We start from the raw sequence: 26,268 nt of genomic DNA, 5'->3' as shown, positions 1-26,268 counted from the left end.
TGCTACAACCTAGAATACACAGGCCAACACTGCATTGGGCTCTACCAGTTCAAAGGCTCTGCATTCCAATAAGCCCCTGTCTCTGCTGCTCTTGACATAGAACTCCTACTACCTTCCCAACCTAAGGGATTTATCAGCCTCATAGGACCTCTCTTCAACCCTCAATCACAGTACTTCTGTCGATTAGTTTTCTCTTTAAGAAATCCTCTTTAATTGTTTACACAGATCTAAGCCTTTAATATCAAAGATGTGTCTAGAAAATTCCTCCTGGTGCAACCAAAACAGATGATTACTTCTTCTCTGTTAACTAGCCCCAGAGGGTAAGGAAGTTAGGAATTCCTGAGAATTCACAGGCCTTGTCACTCCTAGTGCAAGGAAATAACACCTTTCATTCTTCTATGATCACGTTATGGACAAAAAGGGGATTCAGGCATTTCTCAACAGCTCTTCTGTCACATTTAATTCTCAGTTAGTCTCCCTGATACAAAATTTATAGGAAACTTGAGCTGGAAAGATTATCAATCATCTTTAAAACAAATATTTGTGAGCAATATTTTCGCCATGAAGGTGTTATCATGTCAAATAAATATTTTTCTTCTATCTGATCCTTTAGCTCTTTCATAGTCTGAGTATGGGTTTCTGAAAGGAGGAATATTATATCATTATTAAGCACATATTAACTCTGATTGAAACAATTATAGTTGAAATACAACTTTACATTGCTGTGACTTTTTGAAAGATGCATTTTCTTGATTTTATCTGCTAATAACCCTGATGTAAACAAAAGTTTTCCTGCATAGTAATAAAGATCTCTTTCAGGAGAAGCATGTTAAAGTATTAAAAATCACATTAAGCACTGATCGCATACTAGCATAAATTAGTAGCATGTCTTTAAGAAGGCCAGAGTGCACCTCAGGAAGGAGAAGGAAGGTGAGGGAGCCGTACTTACCTAAGAAGTACTTTATACTACAGGCTCTTCTAGTCATTTCACATGGTTGAACTTAATGTTTACATTAGTGAGATACAAATATGACTGTTGTCTATATCAACAGCAAAAGATGGTACAAACTGAGTCATTTGTAGAAAATTTAATAAAGGAGTTATCTGCAGAACTGTGGGCAAAGTTAGTGGAAACCACTAAGGGAAAATAGAATACCCTGGGGCTAGAATCAACAGGGAACCAGAGAGAAGTTACAGCCAGGTGGCCATGGCCCAGGAAGAGGGTATTCACTGCAACTACAGGAAAACTGCTTTTAAAGATGGAGCCTGCAGTGGAAAAAAATAACCAGCCCTCCTACCCTCTGCCTCCTGCTAGCTCCCCATTGCTGAACCCAATCAGAAGCCAAAGCTATGGAGCCTATAAACGCAGTCCATGTACTCAGCCTCCTAAGACACAGTAGGATAGAGAAGGTGGAGTAGGGCAGAGGAGGAGGGCAAATAGGGGGTATCCACACTTCATCCTATTTTAAAGATGAACAAATTGAGAATCAAAGGAAATACTAACTTCTGCAGGTCACAAAAAAACTCGGATCTTTCTAGTTCTTTTTGCATTTTACATGCTAACTACCCTACTGAGCTTGGTAGAGAGAAAAACTATTTATGTTTTTCATCATAAGGAGCATTTCCCAAAATCCCAATTCTATTTCCCTCTTTGAACTTGCATATTCTTTTTTTTTTTTTTTAAGATTTTATTTATTTATTTGACAGAGAGAGACAGCAAGAGAGAGAACACAGGCAGGGGAAGTGGGAGAGAGAGAAGCAGGCTCCCCACCGAGCAGGGAACCCAACATGGGGCTCAACCCCAGGACCCTGGGATCACGACCTGAGTCGAAGGCAGACGCTTAACGACTGAGCTACCCAGGCACCCCTGAACTTGCATATTCTAACATCCCCAGGATGACACAGTGAGAGATGGTTACGTGTATCATCACATTTCAACTGGACCCTTGAGGAATCTCTATATACCATCTCTCTTTCATCTCCTTTGAATATGATTCCTAATAAGAACAATTCCACTATAGAGTGCTTTAATTACTCAAATCAACAAATATTTATTAATTGCTTAATATGCACCACAGTTGTTTTCAACACTATAGAGGACAAAACAGGCATATATGACATGGACTGTATGTTTTAGCACTCATAATCTTGTCGAGTTTTTTTTTGTTTTATTTGTTCATTTTTTTAAAGATTTTTATTATTTGAGAGAGAGAGGGAGAGAGAGAGAACACAAGCAAGAGGAGCAGCAGAGGGAGAGGGAGAAGCAGACTCCCCACCGAGCAGGGAGCCCCATACGGGGCTCAATCCCAGGACCCTGGGATCATGACCTGAGCCAAAGGCAGACGCTCAACTGACTGAGCCACCCAGGTGCCTCTGTTCATTTGCTTTTAAAGGCAATATATGCTCCAGGAGACCAGGGTTTCTGTTTGACCTAGATGAATGTCTCGCATATAGTAGGTGTTTAACAAAATTTGATGAATTAGTGAATAAAAAGAAATAAAATAGTGGAAATCAAACATAAGGAAGCTCATAAAGATGTGTCATGAATAGTAAGGGGTTAGGAGGCTCAAGAAGGATGAAGATCAGGGAAGATTACAAAGAATGAGGAAGCTTTGTTGAAAATGGAGATGTTCAGGGAATCTTGGAAAAATGAATGGGGTTTCATACATAAGAATGGAAAAGACATTTTGGTATTTTACAGGGGGACTTTGGGCACTTGAAAGAGGAAATGGTTCAGGGGACTAGATTTTTCCTACAGAAAGTAAGGGCAAACAGGATCAAGGGAGAAGTTTGCTCTGGAGGAACCCGGTATACCCCTTCTGATGCCTTAATGGATTCTCTGGAGCACCTCCTTTTCTCAACAATGTCTGCTGTTTTAGGTTGGATGATATTCGGGAAAACGTGCTTGTCTAGCCTTCTTTCTTAGCATAAGACTTTGTTTAGTGACTTCTAGCACTAAACTAAGAGTTTGTTTGTTTTAAGATCTCAGCTTAGCTATCCCTGCCTCTGGGAAGTTTTCCTCGGAACTTCCAGGCTCCATGTTTATTCCTCCCTGAGTTCCTATCATGTTCAGAGTTTCTGCCATCACAGCAGTTACTGGAGTGTATTAAGGTGGCTTGTAGTATGGTTTCCTTCTGCACACTTAGTGGCAAGAGGCCTGGGACTGTCTCCCTGTTGCCATACAATGTGTGAATGACTGTGTCACCAATAAGCCATAGGGAGGATTTTAAGCTATTTTATGAACATGATTAGACTTATCTTTTCTCAAATGCTATATTTCAAGCTGAAAAAGGTGGTTTTTTTTGGTGACAGGATTTTTGTAACACTGAAAATCACATTGTACATGTAGCTAGGAGTAGGACTAATGTGGTTTGGGACATAGGGGGTCCAACCTTGGACCTTGGTTTGCCCAGGACTAAGGGCTTCTTGGGGTGTGGGATTCTTAGTGCTGAATCCTCAAAAGTCCCAGGCAAAGTGGAGTGAGTTGGCCCCACCCTACTGGGAAATGCTTCTACTCTGCATTATGCTACGCCTGTAAACCCAAGCAAAGGTTGTGTTAATGCTATAAAAATTGTAATTTCTGACCTCGCTTTTTCATCCCTGGACTAATGGAACATTATGTCTCAGTAGAAAAGCATTCACCCTGTGAACAGTAGCCAGTCAAAGCTGAGAATTCTTAGGTTCTGTCAATTCATGTTGCTTTTAGCATACCACAATAATTGTTTCTCTCAAAGTCACCTGTTAGGCCTTGTGATATAACTGTACGAACTTTCAAGCAGGGATTTTGCCCTTCAGGTGTTTCATTATAGATGGATTCTTAAGAAGTGTTTTTGTGGTGGTGGTTCTTAATTCCCAGAAGCTACTTAAGGGAGAAATTACCTCCATCCCTCAGAGGAGATACTCGGTTGGAACATAACATTCATACCCAGGTACTTTAGCACTATTTGAATTGAACCCAAGGGAACTGAATTTCAGTTCAATTTACTCCATTATTCTTTACTGGGTTCCTTGGTTTCCCTGTAAAAAAGGGGGGGGGGCTAGTAGGTGATAGAACAAAGACAAAAATCATACAAGATTTTGAAGAATTGATTTTCTTATTCAGGAAATGAGTTGGATGGAATATATAATGTCGGGAGTACTCTCCAGTCTAACACTCAGAGCCAGGAGAATGGCAGCTACTGAGCTCTTTCATTAGCTTGGAATCCACAAAATGATTATTAAGCTTAACTCAGGCAGCTCAAATGATTTTCTGGAACAGCAGGGATACTGATACACAAAAAACTCCCCCTATGAGTTTTATGTTTTATATGCTTGTGAGTGATTGCAGCTTAAACTCCTAACCTGTGTGTTGTCTCATTCTCATGGATCACAGGCACAAATCAGACAAAGGCAATCCTAAGTCATTCTTTGGAGGCAGAAGTCTACTAGCGCATGCAACAGCTGGCTTTTCAGGAGCTTACTAAGCTTTTTACATGGGCTATTTTATCATTATCTCCTCACATTAAAACTCACCAAGTAGATACATTAGGATGATCTTTGTTTGTAGATGAAAAAATAAATAAATAAATCAAGTCATGAGAAGTTCAGGAAGCTTGCTTTTTTTCAAAAGCAAAAATGTAAGGGTTAAAATTCAGGTGTATGACCCTAGACTTACATACTTATTCATCATGCCACACGTCTGCCATGTGTGTGAATAAGTATTCCCAGAAACGGCCTGCAAGATAGTTTTTGAAATTCTTGGGTAATTCCCTATAACATCAAAGAGGTAGGTTTGGTATTTGGTTTTGTAACTACAAAATTTCTGAGTTCCTTAATTAAAAAAAAAAAAAATTACTCCCAAACTAGTACACAAATTGCCAGGTGTCCTCATTAGGTGCATACTGAGAAACCAAATCGTGAGGCACCTAGGTGGTTTGGTTGGTTGAGCGTCCAACTCTTGGTTTTGGCTCAGGTCGTGATCTCAGCGTCATGAGATCGAGCCATGCATTGGGCTCCACATTCAGCACGGAGTCTGCTTCAGATTCTCTCTCTCCCTCTCCCTCTGCCCCTCCTGCTTGTGCTCTCTCTCTAATAATAAATAAATAAATAAATCTAAAAAAAAAAAAAGAGAGAGAAATCAAATCCTGAAGAGTTTTCCTATCCAAAAATCTCCATCCTAACTTTTACAGCATAAATTTTGAATTAAGAAAAATATCAATTGGAAAGATAATGAAAATAGAATATAACATGGGATATGAATTTTAAAGGATGAAACTACTTATTTGATTTTCAAAGTTACTATCTTCTGAGATTCACTAGGTTCACAATTTTTTTTTACTCTTGAGTGACTTTATAGTTTTTGTTGTTGTTTTGTTTTTTAAGTTTTTTATTTTAATTCCAGTATTGTTAATGAACAGTGTTATATTAGTTTCAGGTATACTAAGATGACAGTTTTTCAAAGAACACACAGGTTTCTCTTTTACGTTATGTTTCTTATGTCCAAATAAGATACTTATCCTTTTATAATTCTGTAACATTGATTCAATTCCTTTCAAATTGAAATGTGTGGTACCATAAAATTTTTGAAGAAAAAGTAAAGTAATAGAGTAGTAATTCCTTACATCTTTGTAGCAACTGTGATACAATCTTTATTGTTATAATCCTCACGTTATAGATGAGGAAACAAAACCAAAGGTAAAGCGAATTGCCTAGAGCACCTATCAACCAAATAGAAAACCCTACATTGGAAGCCAGTTTTGTGAAAGGAGCAATGATTTATGTTGCGCCTAACAGCCATCCCAGGAAATACAGGGTCATGCCCTGGGTCATTACTCCAGCACTTGAGTTTCTATGGGAACCAAGCAGTTAGAACCTTATAGAAATAAATGTTACCATTAAAAAGGAGTAACTCCTGGGGCACCTGGGTGGCTTAGTTGATTAAGTGTCCAACTCTTGATTTTGGCTCAGGTAATAATCTCAGGGTTGTGAGATGAAGCCCAGTGTCAGGCTCCATCAGGCTCTGTACTGAGCATGGAGCCTGCTTAGAATTCTCTCTCTCTCCCTCTTCCTCTGGCCCTCCCCCAGCTGTCTTTTGCATGAGCACTCTCTTTCTATCAAATAAATATTAATTAATTAATAAAAAAGGAGTCACTCTTAACTGTGAGCATTCACCAAGGCCCTGAGGCTCTTTCCCAAACAGTATCAGCCTTCTATATCCAATCCTAAATCTGCATACTGTTTTCACTGCTGCTGGAACTATTCTGGATTAATTGAATTCATCTGGATGAAAAAATATATATATTGCTCATCGAGGACTTTTAAGCAGGGTGATTTACCATGTGGCAAGATGGCCTTGTCCACCTGAAATAAAACTCTGATTGTTATCATTAATAAAAGGAGAAGGATATGAGCTTTTCATGAGATTATTTGCTATGGACAAGTCACTGCCACAATGATAAAGTTGCTGATTTTCAAGATACTTTTAGGTAGAAGGATATGCTATTTTTAATTATATTGTGTACTTCTATGGATGAGGGTAGTCTAAGGAAACATTTATACCTGAATTCTTCCTATGATTTATAAATTTATATAGAAGAAATTTCAAGGGTCTTTCAATGTTGTTACATTAATCACAGACTTACACTGATGTTTCTCATTAATTCCCTTATAACTGATTATTATAGTCCTGGTGATAAAATTTAGTATTTATAGACACTTACAGGTTACAAAATAATATCCCCATATTTTAATTTTATTTTATGGCACCAAGAGAGTCTGAAACTAAAGCAGAAATGTAATCACTAGGATTCACATTTTTTTTATTACCCTGTTTTTATAAAGAACTATATACCTTCTGGCAAAAGGTTAGTTCCTAGAAAAATCATGAAACTTGCTGTGGATGGTCAGAGGCCCGATTTCATACACAGACAAACCAATACACAGAAACAAAGATAAATCTAAAGTCACAGACCATCAAGATTTACTAAGTCGCTATTTACAAAGAGGAAGCAGATACTGAAAGCTAATTCTACAGCACCCAAAGATATGAACAAGTTTAGCTACTCCATTTTCAGAGTAAGAAATGTTGATGAGCCTCTTGGCTTCTGTAAGCCTTTATTTTCCTGTCTGTAATATAGGGTCAGCCATAGCCCCAGGGCTGTTTTGATATTATGTTCCTGTAAAGAGCTATATTGATGGGACCGATGGTCAGAGGCCCTGGGATGGATCTGAGTTGCATGAGGACACTCTAACAGGGAGCAAATTTGCAAAACAGCCCAGGTTTACAGGGAGAAATATGTCATCTACACTGAATGATTACAGCATGACAAAGCCAATAGCACAACTGTCCATGTGTGCATTGACTCTAGCAAGGTGGTTATCACTAGACTAGAGCTGGACAAAAACCAGAACTGAATGTAAAGCTAAATCTCATCAAGTAGGAAAAAAAGGTGGGGGGGGGGGTAAATATAAGGAAGAAACAACTGAGAAGATGCAGGAATAAAGTAATCTTACATATGACTTTCAAAGAAAAACGTTAAAACGAAAAAGAAAATTTTAATGTTGGACAAGTTATTGAATCGAGGCTCAATGTCCTTGTATGTAAAACAGGAAGAATGCTAATAGCTACCATGTAAGACTTTTTCTTCAGGATTAAATGAAAGGATATATGCCTGCGAAAATGCTTTTCAAACTATAAAGCTCATGCTAGCCAGACCACACTGGTAGAGAAAAGGAGCACATCTACAATTGAAAGATACTTTGATATCTTTGGATCCTGTTTCACATTACATATGAATTGTGGAGAAAAATAATCCTACAGAAGTTTATTATGTAAGTCACGTTTTTAACCTGGTTAGAAAACCAGTGTCTGCTATTGTGAAGGCTCTCCTCCTTTCCCACACTGGATATGTGAGGGTTGCTCTGGGTTATATCCTGGTCTCTTTCCTACCCTCTCTACTATCCTAGGCCATCTCATCCACACCCACAACTGCAGTCTCCATTGATCTAACAATGTCTCCTACAATCTATTTTGAGCCCAGATCTTTTCCCGCCCTTTAGACTGGTTTAGCCAACTGCCTACTGGATATCTCCATCTTTATGTCCAAGGATATCTCAAATATAGCTGGACCAAACAGCCCTTCCCTCTTCCACCCTTGCTCCTTCCTGTGTCCTCCATCCTTTGAAATGGTTCCACCATCCATTTCGTTGCTCGGGTCAGAAATTTTGGCTTCACATTGACTTTTCAATCTCCATTATTCCTCAAATCCAATCAATCACCAAGTATTGTCCTTTCTGCTATCCAATTAAAATATCTCCATTTCTATTGTCTTCTACCCAGACTATGTCACCATCAGCAGTCTTTTGAATTATTGTTTCTAGTCCTCAACCTCCATTTTCTCCCAATCCATTCTCCATACTGTCACCTGAGTGATCATCCCAAAATCCAAAGTTAATCAAGTATTCCTTATGCTTAAAACCCTCTGATGGCTTCCCCATGTCCCGCAACTTAACATGGCTCATAAGGTCTTCATGATCTAGCTTCTGCTTATTCTCAAAGCCCTTCTCTCTTACCTTGAAGGTACCAGCTTTACTGAGTCTCTTCCATTATGCCATATTTCCTTTTGCCTCTATACTTTAGTATAGGCTAGATCTTCTGCTTGAAATACTGTCTCATTCTTCCTGCAAAACATACACACACACACATATACACATACTTACTGTATTCTCTTAATTCACAGTTAATTTTTTAACTCTTAAACTTTCTATCATCTAGAACACTGTCTTAATCCATCCCATTCTGAAGTCTAGGCTAGATATTTTCCAATATATCCCCTGTACTTCTACCATCATAACATTGTAGTAAGTAAAGGAGATTATTCTAGATAATCTAGGTGAGGTGGGTCTGAGTCAGTTGAAAGGCCTTAAGAGGAGAGCTGGCTTCTCTGAAGAGGAAATTTGGCCCATGGATAACAGCTTCACCTCATGTCCACGAGTTCCTCCCTGCCTTTCTTGATGCCAGTCCTACAGATTTGATATTCATCTATCCAGCCCCCACAACCACACAGGCCAATTCCTTGCAAAAAATCTTGATATGTATCTCCTGTGGTTCTGTGATTCTGGTTAACTCCTGACTACTACCCAAGGAGAGAGGGATATAAAAGATAGGCACAGATCTGGTCCTTACCAGTTGTATGGTTTCATGGCGATGACATGGGAGTAATCTGGTGATTACAATAGTCAATTATGGACTTTAAACACATCTTCGAAATACTTTTTTTTTTTTTTAAAGATTTTATTTATTTATTTGACAGAGATAGAGACAGCCAGCGAGAGAGGGAACACAGCAGGGGGAGTGGGAGAGGAAGAAGCAGACTCATAGCAGAGGAGCCTGACGTGGGGCTCGATCCCATAACGCCGGGATCACACCCTGAGCCGAAGGCAGACGCTTAACCGCTGTGCCACCCAGGCACCCCATATCTTCGAAATACTTTTGTGGCAACACCTGGATTAGTGTTTGAAGAACTGGGGACTACAGCCTAGCCAAGTTGACAAATAAAGCTAATGACCACACGTCAGCACCTACTGTATGGTGGGCACTCGATAAATATTTGTGAAATAAATGGACACATGAACTATTTTGTTCAGTAAGGGCACCCCTGGGGTACGTGTGAAGTACCCCACTTTGTACTTTACACATAGGCACTATCATATTATTTACATTTCATACCTATTAAAATCTGTGAGGCTTGAGGGGGTACACCCGAAAGGAAAAAGTTATATCCTTTGTGCTACTCATGGTCCTCAGGTTTCTTCAGAGAGAATGAATTCCTATCATTAGGGGCGCCTGGGTGGCTCAGTCGTTAAGCGTCTGCCTTTGGCTCAGGCTGTGATCCCAGGGTCCTGGGATCGAGCGCCGCATCGGGCTCCCTGCTCTTCTGGGAGCCTGCTTCTTCCTCTCCCACTCCCCCTGCTGTGTTCCCTCTCTCGCTGGCTGTCTCTCTCTCTGTCAAATAAATAAATAAAACCTTAAAAAAAAAAATTCCTACCATTAAACTAACAGGCTTGGAGCTTCCTGAGGACAGGACCGTGTGTGTTCTTTGTGTTATTGTTGTTGTGGTACTCTCTCAGCCCTACCACACTGTATGTGTGCAGTAACTGCTCAATGAAGAGCTGTTAAAAAGGACAAAATTAACTTACTAAGATTTCTTTTTTTAACAGAGATTTTGAAATGGTACTGGCTGCTGTGGGTCCTGTATTTTTTTTAAATAAAGATATAATTTAGATATGGTAAAATTCACCCTTCTTAGTGTATACTTCTGATAGTTATGACAAATGTATATAGGAGTTCATTACCCAAAAACTCCCCCATGCACCTTAGAGCTAACCCCTCCCCACCTCCAATCCTGGCAACAGGTGTGATCTCTTTCAAGGTAATGCCTTTTCCAGAATGTGAATCATACAGCAAGTCATATAAATTGAAAAGATTCCAGAATCATTTGTGTATGGCATAATGCACTTGAGATTCATCCATGTTACCATATTTCAGGGTCCATAATTTGTTCGTTTTCTTGCTGAGTAATATTCCATCATATGGATAATGGATATATCGTAGTTTGCTTATCCACTATGGGCCTTGCTGTTAATTACTCAAGATGTGTCTCCCTTCATTCTTCTTTAGTCCTTTTCTCTCTCTGCCCTCAAGGAGGTGAAGCACTGTTCTGTTTGGTCAGGTTGAAGGACACTTATTTGATCCTATTTTGGGGTTGGAACCTTGTGAGTTGCATTAAGCTTATATTCGGTCATTTTTTTTTCTCTCAAAACACATTGTGTGGCTTAAAGAGAAGGTTTTGTTTGTACCCCACCTCTGTCGCATACTAACTGGGTGATCTTGATCAAGTTACCTAATCTCCCTGTGCCTTTGTTTTCTTATATGGGCAATGCAGCGGATAACAGTCCTTACCGCCTTAGCTTATGAGCATCAAACAAGTTAATAATTACAAATGACATACAGCCTTAACAGTTATTTACTGTTTATCACTAAAGGGGCTTTACTGTGAATAAAGATGTAGCATGTATAAAACTTAAAGAAAAGTGTGCTCTTGCTCTGTTGTCTTGGGAAGGTGGTTTGGGCAGAGGGACGGGAGCTGGAAGCTCTGTGCGGCCAGAGTTATGAGGTCACCCTGTAGGTGGTAGTGTGGAGTTGTGTATTTCTTTACCTTTGGCCAGTGGAAAGCTGCCTAATATGTCCTCGTGCACTCTTCCCATTGCCCCTGCTCTGAGATAATTGGATTGACCGAGCCGGTGGAAGAGCTGTGTCTGGGTGAATTACAGGTTCAGCATTTATTTGATTTACACAGTTCCCTTAGCAATAGAAGCACAGGCTTGCTGGAAAATATTGCTGCCTCAATTCTTGTGTGGGCTCTCAGGTCATGTCACTCCTGTGGATGGTTTGCCACCACCCTCAACATTATTCTCCACACATTTTCAATCTTTGTTGGGTTGTCCCTGGAAAAGGGTAAAGGGAGAACGACAGGCAAAAAATAATTTTATTTTCCCTTTAGTTTGACCACTTTAAAGTTGAAATATTGATAAAATGAGTTCCTCTGACTGAGCTTGTAGTTTCCATGCCTCAATAAAAGTGTTGTAACTTTCACCCACTGTATCCACTTTGCTAGAAGATAATTCCTTTGTGCATTTTATTCTGCAAGCCCAGTATTTACTTCATTTATACAATCTTTCATTGAAATTTTATGGGCCCTTTTTTTTTTCCCGGATGTGACTCTATATTCCTTGAGTTTCTATTTTTACAAGCAGTCTAAGCTCTTGAAAACCCTGAATAATTATAAAATGGTATCAAAATAAATTATCTCTGAGTCATAAGCTTCTGATATAAAAAGAAACCTTTTCAGTTTTTGCCTTTTTTAAATGATAAAGTGTTTTTGTACAAGTTACATGAGTATGACTTAGATTTTAAAAATTCAGATAAACAAAAAGGGAAAATTTAAATCATCTAAAGCACCACATAGAGATAACCTCTTGTTTTATTGGGTGTTTCCAGAATTATCAACCGATCTGATCTATGTATAAAACAGGAGCCTCATGCTTTAACTTTCTATGCAAATAATGCATTTCTACATTACTTTATTTAATGTACACTATTATTTTAATGGCTTCATGATTTGATGCCATATTTATCATACCTTTATCACTAAATAATATTTATACGCATATATATACCCACACGTGTGCACGCCTATTTACTGACCTTCTCTCCATTCGTCTCTATGTATTTTCCAATACTATTCTCATGACACATAATTTTTGTAACTTTATAGCATTTTTTTCATATTTAATTGGACAAGTTCTCCCTCATTGCTCAGTTTCAAAATTTTGAACTAAGGGATTGCTGCTATGTAAATGACAACTGTCTAATCTTAGAAGACTATTGTAATCTTAAATATTTCCCCCACTCTGTTACGCATATTTCACAAATGTGGAAGCACACACACACACACCTTAAAGCAGAACAATTATTGGAAAATGGTGAAGTAACTCCTTCCCTTTCATGGGCTTCTCCTCATTCTGGGGGTTCCTGGAGAGGCCCCGTGTTCTCAAGGTCTCTCTATCAATTCCCCATCAAATCTCCTTCTGAGTTAATGGTCCAGTTAGAAAGGAAAAGCAATCCCATGCCAGATTTCCCTCTTGTGGATATTTACATCTTAGTATGATTTCCCTTTGTTGGCATCCCCCCAAAATAAAATCTTGATTCTGGAATTTCAGTTTCCTAGACATGATCCACCAAGCAAGAAATTTTTCATCCCTATGGGTAACCATATATTTTACAAAATACGGACCTGGTTCTGACCCTGAAAATCCAGACTCATATATCATGCTCTGCGACAGTATTTTAAAGTTTAAAATAATTCTCCAGCATTAAAATTAATACTAAGTGCTAACTATTATGTATAATGGAGCCTGTCCCATTTATAGAAGTTACAGTTTCAACAGCAGAAAATGGCCCAATAATGGGGAGCAAGTGAGAAACTGGAACAGGGGAATGATGTGATAAAACAGTGTTTGAGGCACTGATAGGACATTAGTATGCAGGATGACCTGCCAGAGAAAGGAGCTGGAGAAAAAGGAATCATCTGGGTCAAGGGCTAGTAACGCTGCAGGCAAATCAGAATCAGCTGTGGAGTGTTTATAGCTACCTATGCCTTGCACGCAGGAGCAATTAAATCCCAACATCTTGAGGTGGGGTTGGGGTGTTGGTTTACCCTCTGTTTGCTTTAATGCTCTGCAGATAATTTTAAAAATGATTTACTTATTATTGTGTTAAAATACATTTAATACAAAATTATGACTTTAACCATTTTTAACTATGATTTCTGGTGATTTTAATCTTGGCTCTAAATGCATTCTAGTTAAGGGGATGAGGAAAGGTGTATGCATGGGGCAGGTAGGAAGCTTTTAAAACAATGCAGCTTATCCTTATACGTAAATTGATCTATCACATCTGTGATTTTCAGCTAATCACTTGATAAATTCATGGTGATGCTAACTAAATAATAACAAATTTGAGTTATCAAGACTAAAGAAGTAGTGAATTAGAGCAATCACTTATGTAATCAAAACCAAAATTTTTACATAAATTATTGTCCACCTCAGGGCTTCTTTTGATTTATAAGTGCATCCCAGATTTAGTAATGAGGGCTTTTCATGCTGGGTAGCCAATGTTTGAAACTCCCATTTTACTGATTTATGGCCCTGCTTTCTGGCAAAAGCTACATATTTTAGATATCGCACTCGCAGTTTGTGTGTGTGTGTGTGTGTGTGTGTGTGTGTACGCACCTTCCCAGTATAGATTTCTAAATAATTCCTCAGATTATAAATCATCACCTAAAATATCACTAAATGTTGCTACAATTATTAAACATGCAGATGCCTTTTCTCACAATCAACTAAATTAAATCAAGCTACAGAGAATCAAACCCTGGAAACAACTCTTACCTCTATACGGGGTAAGTCTGCAAATGTAAAAGCTTTGCTTTTCTCTAGTTTCCTTCCACTCAGTTTCCCAGCAACCACATCTACCACTCCACAGAAGCCGCAGCCAGAGTTAATCATTGTAAATCTCATCCCCAGGTTCTTCTCAGTGGTCATTAAATGTTGCACAGGAGGAGAAAGAATTTTCCCTTTACCCTACCAAGTTCTTGGCTGAGACCCCCTGTAATAAAGGACAGATTAAGGAGGGGAAAAACAAAGAGAAGCTTATTCGCATGCATACCTCATGTATACATACATGGGAGATACCCAGGAAAAGGGAATAACTCCATGAAGTGGCCCAAGCCACCGACTTAAATACCAGTTCAGGTAAAGACAAAAGATAGATATTGGGAGGTGCTGGGGTAACAATTCATAGGAAGGAAGGAGAAGGAAATGTCTGATAAACAGAGATTGCCCTGCAGATGCAGAGGAGTCTCTCAGGTGAAAAAGATCTGGTCATAGCTCTCTTGCTGGCATAGGCTCCTTTCCAATGCAAATTTCCATTATAAATACAGATTTCTCTTACAAAAGGGTCCTTCCTACTCTGTTTTGAGAGCTTCTCCTGTGTGTGCAGTTTTTTAAAAAGTGCTTATGCCAAGGAAGCATATTTTGGGGGGCTTATCACGTGGCTCTTCAAAGTGCAACAGGAAGGGTTGTGACAATAGATATGACTACGTATGGGAATCACCATGTCTGAATGTGGTAGAGAATAGCTTGTTTCAACCCTTGACTCCTAGAATAAAGAGACAATCTCAGAAAGCAAGTAACCAATGGTCCACTGCATCAAGGTACAAGGAATCAATTACAGGGAGCAAAGAGTCAAAGTTAATGTACAAGAGTTGCTCTTGAAGGTTTGGAAGTTGATTCTATACAAATCAATGTCAAAATCCGAAAAACAATTGCTTGCCTTTGAACTTACCATCAGATTTGAAATAGAAGGTTCAAGAAAAGAAGCTGATCCAAGTACTTCCAATTTTTTTCCTTCGGGTAAGTAAAAGGATCATTTGGTGAAGATCAGAAACTTGGTATTTCGATATTTTGTTATGAAGCAACCAAAATAATTTTTAAAAATCCACAACCCTCTTCTCTTGAAGAGCTCTGAACAGATTATTCTTTCAAGCGACTTAGGCAAACCTAAAACAGAAAATGAACAATGTGTTAAATCATAGAATCAATATTTCTAATTAATGGCAAATGAGTTATCTATCATAGTCTCCCTTCTTGGGATACAACTGCGTGCCATTTTAGGGAAGCTAAAATAAACTGCTAATAATGGAATTTCTTAACAGTAACATTTATGTGCTATACCATTCAGTCCCACTGTGATAAGACAAGGTGAAATGTTTCCAGGCTCACTGAAACTCTAGGGTACCCCTCAAAGGACAAATAACCTGACCTAATATGTCAGTCCAAGACCCTAGAAGGCAAGCGTGTTTGCCATGTTGTGCGGCTCTTATAGCCTCACTAGGGAAATAGGTTAAGAATAGAATCTCTCTCAAGGACCAAGGGGCTCAGGGTCACTCCCACTCTAAGAGAGACTCGTGGAATTTGCTTAATACTGAACTTCCCGGAACTAACTTGAGCCCTTGTTGCAGAAAACTGTTAAGAGAATGTCAAGCAGGTGAGTCATTAGCAAAGATGAACTTTGGATGAAAGATCATAAAAAGAAAAGTGGAAAAATGTACTAGAAAAAAATGTTGATAACAATGGGGATACACTGGGAGAACAGTGGGGAACTTGAATAAGATGATAAAGAAGACTGGATTTATCCAAATGGTAATGGCAAGTTACCCAAGTAAGCAGTGATGAGGTCTGTAACCCTCCTTATTACTGGCCTGGAAGATTTGGGTTGAAGATGTTCTAGTTCACAGTTATGCCGGCGCTGGCCTGTTTAGTAGGTTGTTTGGCTCCCAAACACAGAAGGATCAAGCAGATGCAAAAATGTCTCTTACTCTTATTAGAGCCTGTGTGGAGCACAAGACAGACCATTAAGTTCTGTTCTAGACTGTCATAACAAGACCTCTAAAGACCCAAATAGCAGCGAGACAGAATGTGGAGGTTTCTCAACCCATCGCCTGTCTGATTCAGAGAATCAAATGCTGGGCATTACTATTCATGGTTAGAAGGAAGCATCTTCTGTGGAGCCTCTGCTGAATAAGGAATTAGGATCATCTTTGCCAGTCTGTGAACTCCCTCGCAGAAGATGCTAAGCATGGAGAGTCTGTTTTGAAGCACAATAATTGTAAGAAAAACGTTCTAGAAAGGAATAAAAAGTGAGTGGATGAACCCAGAAACAACTGTTGGCCTGACACGGTACTTTCAGAAGAGAAACCTACACAGGCTGTGGAACGGACTGCAGGTGTTTGATATGCCAGCTGTGGGCATGACTGGCAGATCTGTGCTTTCAGAGGGACTCCTCACCCCACAGTTACCTCTCTGGTGATGCTGCGGAGAGCTGTTTAACATTCCAGTTCCATTGCTGAGCTCTGGACTTGGAGGGCCTCTAGTGGCCGTCAGTCTCATTAGGAGGAAAAAAAAAAAGAAAGAAAGAAAGAAACTGCTATGTCATCTAAAGAGTTTTATGCCCAGAATCTAAAATGTGACAGTTCTAAGGCTGCCCTCTTTTTGTAATAGTTAGGGAGATTTGGAACAACTAAAAGGTAAGTGGGATCTGTAACAGAAAAACAATGATAGTGGTACTTCTTGACTGTATGTGTTATTCAGTTAGTACCATAAGTGGGTCCCTGATGAAAATAAGAGAGGTGATTAATGTACAGTGTTCCAGGAAATGTAATTCTGCTTTTCTCTCGTGTACAACTTAAAATGCTGAGTACGTGGGGAAAAAAAAAAACTTTTAAATACGTTTGGTTACACAGTAGTCTTACCTTCCGTCAACATCCTCCCCCACCCAACACACACACACATACTCAGAGAGCCCCTAAGAAAACAGAAGAGAGGGAGTAACATAGTCTTTGGCGGGGAGCAGCAAAGTTCATCCAAGCTTTCTCCTGTGTGGTTCTCACTGACTCCTATGTCCCTTCAGAATATTAGGCAGGATCGGAAGTACACTCCGCAGATGGATGCTCAAGTCAGAAAAGCTGATAAGAACAAGATTGCTTTAGACTAATGAGAATCCTACAGAACTAAGATATAAGATGAAGGAAACCATGTCTATCCTGTTCTCCACTCTATTTCCTAGGCATCACACAGAAAGAATATCCAAAGCATTTTTCCCCAGTAGGAGAATTATAAAAAATCAAATGAGTTTCTCAGAGCTAGCTCTGTTCCTTGTGTGGAATGGTGCTTCTAGAAAGTTCCTTGTTAGCTAGCCCATGTCACTGGCATAAGAGAATAGATAGGGCTCTGGGGAAGGAAGAGGAGAAATAATGTCAACCAACAGTAAAATGTGCATATTACCAATATTCCCCAAGTTATATCTTGTTGGGAATACTATGATAATCAAAAGGAGACTGAATAAAGTATACATGCAACAAGGGAGAGCCTCCTGACACACGGAAGGCATGAGCTATAGGTATCAAGAGGCAGAGAGGGGCCACCATACTCCTCAGTATTTATAAACTCAGGAAAAATGCCTTTATAGTTAAATAGCCCTCTTCATATATCACACTTTATATCTGACAGTGATGTGGGACTAAGTCATTAAAACCAAAATGTGTCGAAATGAGGCTGAGGCATCTCCAACAGTGGCCATTAAAGATGGCTGACTGGGCATCTGTATTTATCTCTTCTCCCTCACAAATGCACATTAAATCTGTAGGGAGGAATAAAAAATGTATTTGCCTGTAACAACAAACAGAATGGGAGAGAGACTATCAGTAGAAAAGAAATTCCACTAAGATTCTGGAAGGAAGAAGGTTAAAGATGATGTTTACTATTCAGGCTAAGTGGGAGGAGGCCACGCCCAGAATTCATGCTATATGTGCAGCTGCCGAAGAAGCAGACAATCTGCTCAGTGGAGTCTCTGCAAGCCTTCACACTCAGGGCCAAACGGAGGGAGTGAAAAAAGGGAAATTAATAGAAAGTCTTAACACAGAAGAGCTGACTTCCCTACCCCACTAGACCTGACGGCGAGAAGACAAGCATTTGTCCCTGAGGGTTTATCCCTGAAACATAAGGGCTCTTCCCTAAAGAAAAACTGTCTGGGACAATCAGGGAAGCCAGTCTGAATATTGTCACACCAAAGCACAGCTCACTGATTCCTCGAATTTAGGGGCCATCCAACATAATGATCAACTTCTTACCTACCCCCCCCCCCCGCGAAAGCAATAGGAACCATTAACTGTACCACTTAGTTCACAAATGCCCAAGTTAGACTTTATATGACCTTGTTCATATAAATATAAAATACAGTTGACTCTTGAACCACACAGGGGTTAGGGCACTGATGCCCCATAAAGTCAGAAATACATATATAAGTTTTGATGCTCCCTAACCGTTGATTGGAAACCTTATTAATAACACAAACAATCAAGTAACACATTTTGCATGTTATGCATAATATATACTGTATTATTACAATAAAATAATCGAGAGAAAAGAAAATGTTATTTGGAAAATCATAAGGAAGAGAAGATACATTTAGAGCACTATGTTGCATTTATCGAAAAGTATTCATGTATAAATGGACCCACATAGTTCAAAACACTGTTATTCGACGGTCAACTGTAGCCTATTGACGTTCACCAGGCCTTTTAGGAAAGACTTCTAAATGAAAACAAAAGAAGAACATAAACACATTTTGAAGATCAAGTAGAAAAAAATTAAGATTATTCTGGGAATAAAATGTCAAATTAATTAAGATGATAGTGTATCCACAAACCATAAACAGGCTGCTATGAAAAAGAAACTATGAGAGAACATGAAACTGGTCTTGGATATTAAAAACATGATTGACAAAATATAAAAGTTATTCTCCCTTTGAAAGCCGAAGTCAAGGAACTCTTCCAAATAGCGAGGAACTCTATCCTAAGCATTTTAATTAATACACGCCTATGACGTATGTAATGGTATAAGGCCCTTTTCTATGGTTGAAGGATACAAAGACTAGGCAACTTGTCCAAGGTCAGTTAGCTAATGAATTGGGATTAAACCCATTCAGTCTAGCTCTAGAGTCTAATGAACTTAGCTGCTATGCAATTGCCAAAAAGAATACCTAAATTTTAAAAATATTTAGTCTGTGTAATGGCTACTGTGCTAATGAATTAAGTCATTTCGTCCTCAAAACAACCTTACAAGTAGATACCACTATTATCCATCCTATAGATGAGGAAATGTAAGCAAGAAAGGTTCAGAAATTCCTATGCAATCACACGGATAATAAGTTGGGGAGGCAAGATCTGAATCCACACTGTTTTGTTCTATAACCTATTACAGTATCTAAATAAAAGAAGCCAAGAATGTGAAGATAAACATAAAGCAAGACCTGCAACCAAACAATTTAATCTCTGCCTTAGTTTCAGAAAGAAAGAACAAGAGAAAATGGAGGTGAAGAAATCAGCAAATATATTTTAAAAGGTAAGTTTCCAAGCTGAAAGAAGATACAAGATTTCATATGGAAAAAGCTTACTAGAATACCATAAAACCTGATTTTGAAAAGAACAATGTCTAGGCAACCATTGTGAACTGTTAGAGCAATAAAGAGAAAGAGAACATGTCAAAATTTCTACTGATGGTAGAGTATGATGACGGAGCAAGACAGGAAAAAAAATGACAAGAATCTAAGAATCAACATCTCATCTACCTACTGGATGCTAGAAGACAGTGAGGTCAGGACTCAACCCAAGAAAATAATTAGAAAATCCCTACATGCAGAAGATGCCAAGATTAAATAGTCTAGCTTCAAGTGAGGGAAGGAATGTTCCAAATAAGGGGGAGGGAGAAACAGAGAGAGAGAGAGAGAGACAGGGAGAGGGAGAGGGGCAGATGAGGGACAGAGAGAGAGAGAGGAAGAGAATAAAAAGGAGAAATGGCAATTTTAGAAAAAGAAAAAGCAGGGCACCTGGATGGCTCAGTCAGTTAAGCATCTAACTCTTGATTTCAGCTCAGGTCATCATCTCAGGGTAGTTGAGATTGAGCCCCACATCAGGCTCTGCGCTCAGTGCACAGTCTGCTTGGGATTCTCTCCCTCCCTCTCCCTCTGCCCTTCCCCCCACCCCCCGCCCCCGCTTGCACTCTTTCTAAATAAATAAATAAATAAATAAATAAATAAATAAATACCTTTTAAAAAGCTATACAATGAAAGGAAGTGTAATCATAACTTTTTTCTACAAAGAATAATATACAGGCATAGTATTCAACCTACATACAAAGTACATGTAATTACATTACAAAATAGAATGTAAAAGGTTGAAAGTAAAGTACATTTGATAATAGTGGGAAATGAAAACAGACAGGAGGAAAGGAAGGATAAAGTCAGGGCTCAGTGTATGGTTGTAGAGTTTGTGCACTGAACAAAGGTGCCCAAATGATGGTGCAGTAGGGGCTATTTTAATCCATTTGGGCTACTATTACAGAATACCATAGACTAAGTAGTTTATAAACAACAGAAATGTTCTCTCACGGTTCTGGAAGCTGGGAAATCGGCAGATTCTGTGTCTGGTGAGGACCTGCTTTCTGATTCATAGACAGCCATCTCTTGCCATGTCCTCACTTGGCAGCAGGAGTGAAGGAGCTCTCTGGGGCATCTTTTAAATACTTATCCCATTCGTGACGGCCCTACCTGCATGCCTAATCTCCTCCTAAAGTCTCCACCTACCATCACATTTGGGGATTAAGTTTCAACATATAAATTTGGGTGCGGGGTGGGGGCCAAAAATGATCAGTCCATAGCAGGTACTTAATTTTAAAAATGTTAAGAGAAACCATTCAGGGACACCTAAATTGGCATTGGTTAAGCAACTGCCTTCAGCTCAGGTCATTATTCCAGGGTCCTGGGATCAAGCCCCTTATCGGGCTCCTTGCTTGGTGGGGCACCTGCTTCTCCCTCTCCCTGCTACTCTGCCTGCTTGTGCTCTCTGTCAAATAAATAAATTTAAAAAAGAGACAGAGAGAGAGAAACCATTTATAGGTGATGAAATAAAGGTTAAAGCATGTTATTTAATGTTCCAGTTGTAATCAATAGAAAATACATCTATGTGTGAAAGGCACAGAGAAGATGATATGAGTGTCAGCCCAAGTGGGATAACACCTCACCAATCATATGAAGACCAATGAATTGTGGTGTAAATCTCCTATGCAGAAATACAGTAGTTATTTACAAAAAGATCTAAAAACCATCAAAAGTGATTGCAAGAGGAGAGGGTGGTAATGGGGCTAGTAACATTTGGGGCCGTAATATTTGTCTTTATACTACATGCTCTTTTATAGTATTTGATTAAAAAATACTTAGCATGTTATTCTTTTTGGTAAAGCAAGTGTTTTTAAGAAATCCAAAGAGGATTTTAACTCAGTCTATTTTCTCTGCCCAATGTTCTCATCTTTTGGTTGTTATATTTTAAGCCTAGAAAATCTGGAGATTAGGGAATATAGAAGTAGATGGAAGGGAATCACATACTAGTCAATAAAGAATATATCAGAAAAGAATATGCAAAGGCAGAGGACTTTTGATCACAGAAAGATGCATGTAGGAAAGAATAAGAGGAAGAGAAAAGCACAACAAACAATCTGGAATGTTTAAAAAAAAAAAAAAAACCAGGAAATTCTATTTGTCTTTTGCCATGTGATTATTTGTCCATTCGGAAAACATTTATCAAATACTCTATACCAAGGTGCCGTGATAAAAAGGAGCTGACGTAGCTATATTCCCAGCTCTCTGGGAACTTACCTTTTTGCAGGATTGGCAAGAACAGTCGCCAGTAAAGAAAAGACAAGCTATGGAATAAATGCCACAAAAGAGGTACAAATATAGGTCTATAAGAGTTTGAAGGAAGGTAATATTTCTTGATGTGACAATGGTGGATATTAGAAGCCAATGCAGTATCACAGGACAAAACAGTCATAAAATGGCCAAGCATGTCTGTGAAGAAAAAGCGTATTCCTCAATTCCTAACCATACCTGCCGAATCTTTGGGGGAGCATATTAAAGGCAAATGTCAAAATGATCAGTAATTTTGAAAATATATGCTAAAATGATGATAGCTGGGCAAATCTGCATGCCAGAAATATCTATTGGAATTTTAAGCACTCTCCCAAGAACCACAATCAATGTAAAAGAACAATCTTCCTCTGAAGCATCAAATGAATCTGCCCGAACCAATAATTAAATCCAGCTTCTAACCGGGCCCAAGAAAATGTATTTTGGGGGCACCTTCTACTTTTAGGCCATAATTCTTCCATATTCTATCTTCATGATGTTAAGCAAAACCTCAAGACTCAAGCTACTTTGGATGGGGTCAAAAGAAGAGTCTTCAGACAGAGGCATAATAAACAAAGAATCTAATCTTAATAACAAAAACTGATGGGTAGAACTACAAAGAGTTTATTAGTCTATAGTGATTGACTTCCCAAGCAAAATGTTCCAGTGGTCATTTAAGAAGGCACCCTTATATCCCACTCATACTACTCCCTTCCGTGTGGGACATTTCTTAGCTTTTCTCTGCCACCCTCTTGCTCACTTTTCCAGAGATATTGGTGAGCCTGGAAAGAGGAACTGGGCGTGAATGTCCATGGTCCTTTCCTTCCCTTTCTTCTTTTATGACACAGTTGCTCTCAGAGACACACACACTTTACTTTGCTCCAGCCCAATGTTGTACAAGGACAACTCCCAAAAGGAAAGGATGTGAATATCCAGGTGTGCTTGTGGCTCGCAGTAAACCTTCCAGACTACGGATGCAGCATTAGCAAGTGCACTCCAAACTGACCAATATCAGTAATAGATAATATAATAAATTAAATAATAAATAATATAAGCAATATATAATAAATAAATAACTTTGTTTTCCATTTTTCTGGCTCTTCTGACTTCCTTAATCAATGCAGAACTTGGGCAAGGAAAAAAATTAATATTTACTAATGATTATCACCCGATTTTTTCCATTTCTCCCCTTTGTTGACATGTAGGCGCAGTCCATTTCTATCTTTCTTGTACATATACACACATGTGCATGCATATGCATATGTATGCATACATGCCTATGGATATATTACACATAATGGAAAGCTTCAAATCTTTTTTTTAAAGATTTCATTTATTTATTTGACACAGAGAGAGAGAGAACACAAGCAGGGAGAGCAGCAGGCAGAGGGAGAAGCAGGTTCTCCGGTGAGCAAGGAGCTCCATGATGATCCGGGCTCAGTCCCAGGACCCTGGGATCATGACCTGAGCCAAAGGCAGACGCTTAAACGATTGAGCCGCCCAGGCGCTCCACCCTGATAGATATTGCATTACTACAGAAGAAAATGCTTAGCTAATGATAATGCTCAGCATTTTACCCTATTTCTGCTAAATGATTAAGTCTAACCTTAATTCTGCCAGCAGTTCTATTTTTGAAGCTGAAGACTTCTTTCATAAAATGCATTTTACCAGAGTCTTAATCCCATGGCCGGGCAATGCACGGCTGCGTCACCCATGCAGTCACGCAGGGCTGCATGCTTTGAAGGGTCCCCACACTAGATTTAATGTTCTGCTTCTGCTCCCTTAAAATGCACAATCATTTTTGAACAAGTCTCTGCATTTTCCTTTGCCACAGAACCCTGCAAATTATATAACCCAGTCCTGCCCATAATGCATGAGCTTAGAATTTAAGGTCCTGGTTCCTTTACCCTTTTATTCATCCAAAGTAAGCAGCAAATTCTTAGCATGTACCCTTCCAATGAACAACAAATCATATTCAATCCAAGAGACTCACCAATTCCCACATGTGATTCAAATTCCATATAAAATGTTGTAACACAGACGGAAAATCAGCCTAAATATTTGACTGCTTACTAAAAGTCCCTGGGAGACTTAAAAGTACTGATTTCTGGGATGCTTCCCAAACTGAATCCAAACCTTTTAGAATGGAAGAAAGAAATCTGTACTTTTATAAATCTCTCTCTCTTTTAATTGTTGTGAGTGGTATGTAACAAGATGCTGTATTACATTAGGCTGTTGAAATCTGTGACATGAGAGACTTGTGTTACCAAAGTCAGTTCCTACTGGGTATTCATCTGCTATTGTTTCTGTCTGTTTTCATGCTACTAGCTGGGTATATGAGAGGAGGGAACTAGCAGTTACTGCTTTTATCCACTGTGGGTGTGAGACCTCTTAGCTCTTGGAATCTGCTCAGCTAACACTTCCAGGAACCCATTGGTGGAGTGAGTGCCTTTTCATTTCTAGTTGTAATACCCCTGCCCCCAGATGCCTATTTCCTGTGGTAACTATGTGGGCTCTTCCATTACAACTTATTCCCTTTTCTCTTTCCTGAATCTGATGTTAATCACAGCTGTTACTTTCTTCTGCTCAGCCTTGCCGCTATGTGGGAAAAAGAGAACAGAAGACAGGAGCAAACAGCAGCAGAAGTACCATCTTAATGCAGACACCTGGGAAGTTACTGGTGCTACCCTGACACTTCCATGGCATAAGCATTTACAAGGAATGGATTATTTCCTCCTGCACGCTTTTCTTGAGGTACAGAGTTTAGGTCTTGTGAGCTGTTCCAGGAACCAGGACCTTAGACACACAACCCAAAAAGGAAGTATTGACTCTAAAGTGCACGAAATAAAACTCAAAGTCAGAATTAGTAAGTGCTAACTAAATATAATTTACATTTACTTATTACTATTAATCATCACAAAACTTTTATTACATTTGAAAATAATTTGTAAGAATTCTTCACTTTGCAAGAATTCTTGAATATACCTCATTATTGCTGAGAATTATAGCCAAATGTCAATTAAATGCATTATCTGTATCCAAATAATTTCAAAAGGCAAAATTATAAGATCCATTTCGATTTTTTTAATGAGAAAAATATGTTTAGGGACACAGGAGTCAACTTAAAGAGCTCCAAGTGGCCAAAACTAAGACAATTTGAGAAATAAAATAAATAGCATTAGATTATAACCCAAAGTATAAAATAAATATCTGTGAACCCATACTAACATAAAGAAACAAGTGAATGTAAAAATGTAAATATATTTCATGTGATATCTGGGTAGTTTTTAAATGTTTAGAATACTGTGGGGACACCATGAAACCTAAGAATGTCAAAAGACCCCTAAGGTCTTAAGACAACCCCATTATGTATACTGCCTACAGGCTCACATCACTGCTTTAATAAAAGTTTGGAAAATCAGATTGTAGTTGAAACTACTACTTAAACATTACCACAACCTGCTATGCTGTAGTGATAATTTAAAATGTTTTGCTAAAGCAAAATGTAATGCAGTACCTCAACATTAAAAATATTAAATAGATAGATAGCAGAACTTGTCAGTGCCTTACTCACCGCAGCAGTTCCAGGTGGTTCTGCAGAATTCTGATGCTCTGTGGAACACAGTTCGTAATTTTTTATACAGAAAGAAAAGCTGAGCCTTTGAAGACAAGCCACAGGGTTGGAGAAAAGAATTGGAATAAACCTGGTATAGGGCATGTATCCAGATGATATAAAATACTCTTACAACTCAAAAAAAAAAAAAAAAAAAAAGATAAAAATCCCACTAAGAAATGGCAAGAAGTGTAAAGAAATACTTCACTAGAGAAAATATATGGATGACTAATAAGCATATGAAAAGTTTTTCAACACTGAGAGTCACTCAAGAAATGCAAATTAGAGTAACAAGTCACCTCCCAGAATGGATACAATGAAAAGACTCCATCCCAAATGGGGGGGGGGGGGGGGGGCTGAAGAGCAGCTAGAACTCACGCCCTGCAGGAATGCACAAGGGTGCAGCTACCATTGAAAATCATCAGGCAGCTTCCTATAAAGTTAAATATCTATTTACTCTAAGACTCAACACTCTCACTCCTAGATGTTTGCTGAAGGTAAATGAAAACATATGCCCATAGGAAGACCTGTATGTGAATGTCTATAGCACCTTTATTCACCTCTGAATATTATCTATTTACCTCCCTAGGGGAATATGAACTCAAAAGTGAACAGTAATGTTCACAAGCTGTCTTTGCTATAAAGCTGAAGTTCCAAAAATCTGAATTTGCTACAGAATACTGCTTAAAAGTCAAATACTTCTTTCAGAGCCAAAGTATCATTGAATGACATTTTAACACACAACTCAGGCTTTTAA

At 38.8% G+C, this 26,268-nt stretch overlaps 1 protein-coding gene across 3 annotated transcripts in view; it reads right to left on the bottom strand.

The window, feature by feature from the left end:
* The window catches only part of RAB3C (RAB3C, member RAS oncogene family), a 342,644-nt gene that overhangs the window by 269,157 nt on the left and 47,219 nt on the right, over positions 1 to 26,268 (bottom strand). The window contains exons 3-6 of one of the 3 annotated variants that reach the window (XM_057306971.1): positions 14,945 to 15,159; positions 13,990 to 14,206; positions 11,196 to 11,484; positions 8,551 to 8,658 (exon numbers count right to left, since the gene is read on the bottom strand). Coding sequence is in view for 1 of the 3 variants with exons in the window: in XM_057306969.1 (XP_057162952.1) it covers positions 14,945 to 14,947 (3 nt within the window). In the remaining 2 variants the exon portion in view is untranslated. The remainder of the gene's footprint in view (positions 1 to 8,550; positions 8,659 to 11,195; positions 11,485 to 13,989; positions 14,207 to 14,944; positions 15,160 to 26,268) is intronic. The other 2 variants (XM_057306972.1, XM_057306969.1) reach the window with 2 other exon arrangements.

Source organism: Ursus arctos, unplaced genomic scaffold (genome assembly GCF_023065955.2).
Source record: "Ursus arctos isolate Adak ecotype North America unplaced genomic scaffold, UrsArc2.0 scaffold_5, whole genome shotgun sequence".
Taxonomy (NCBI): Eukaryota; Metazoa; Chordata; class Mammalia; order Carnivora; family Ursidae; genus Ursus; species Ursus arctos.
Note: the sequence above shows the minus strand (reverse complement) of the source record. Positions and strands in the feature narration are given on the sequence as shown.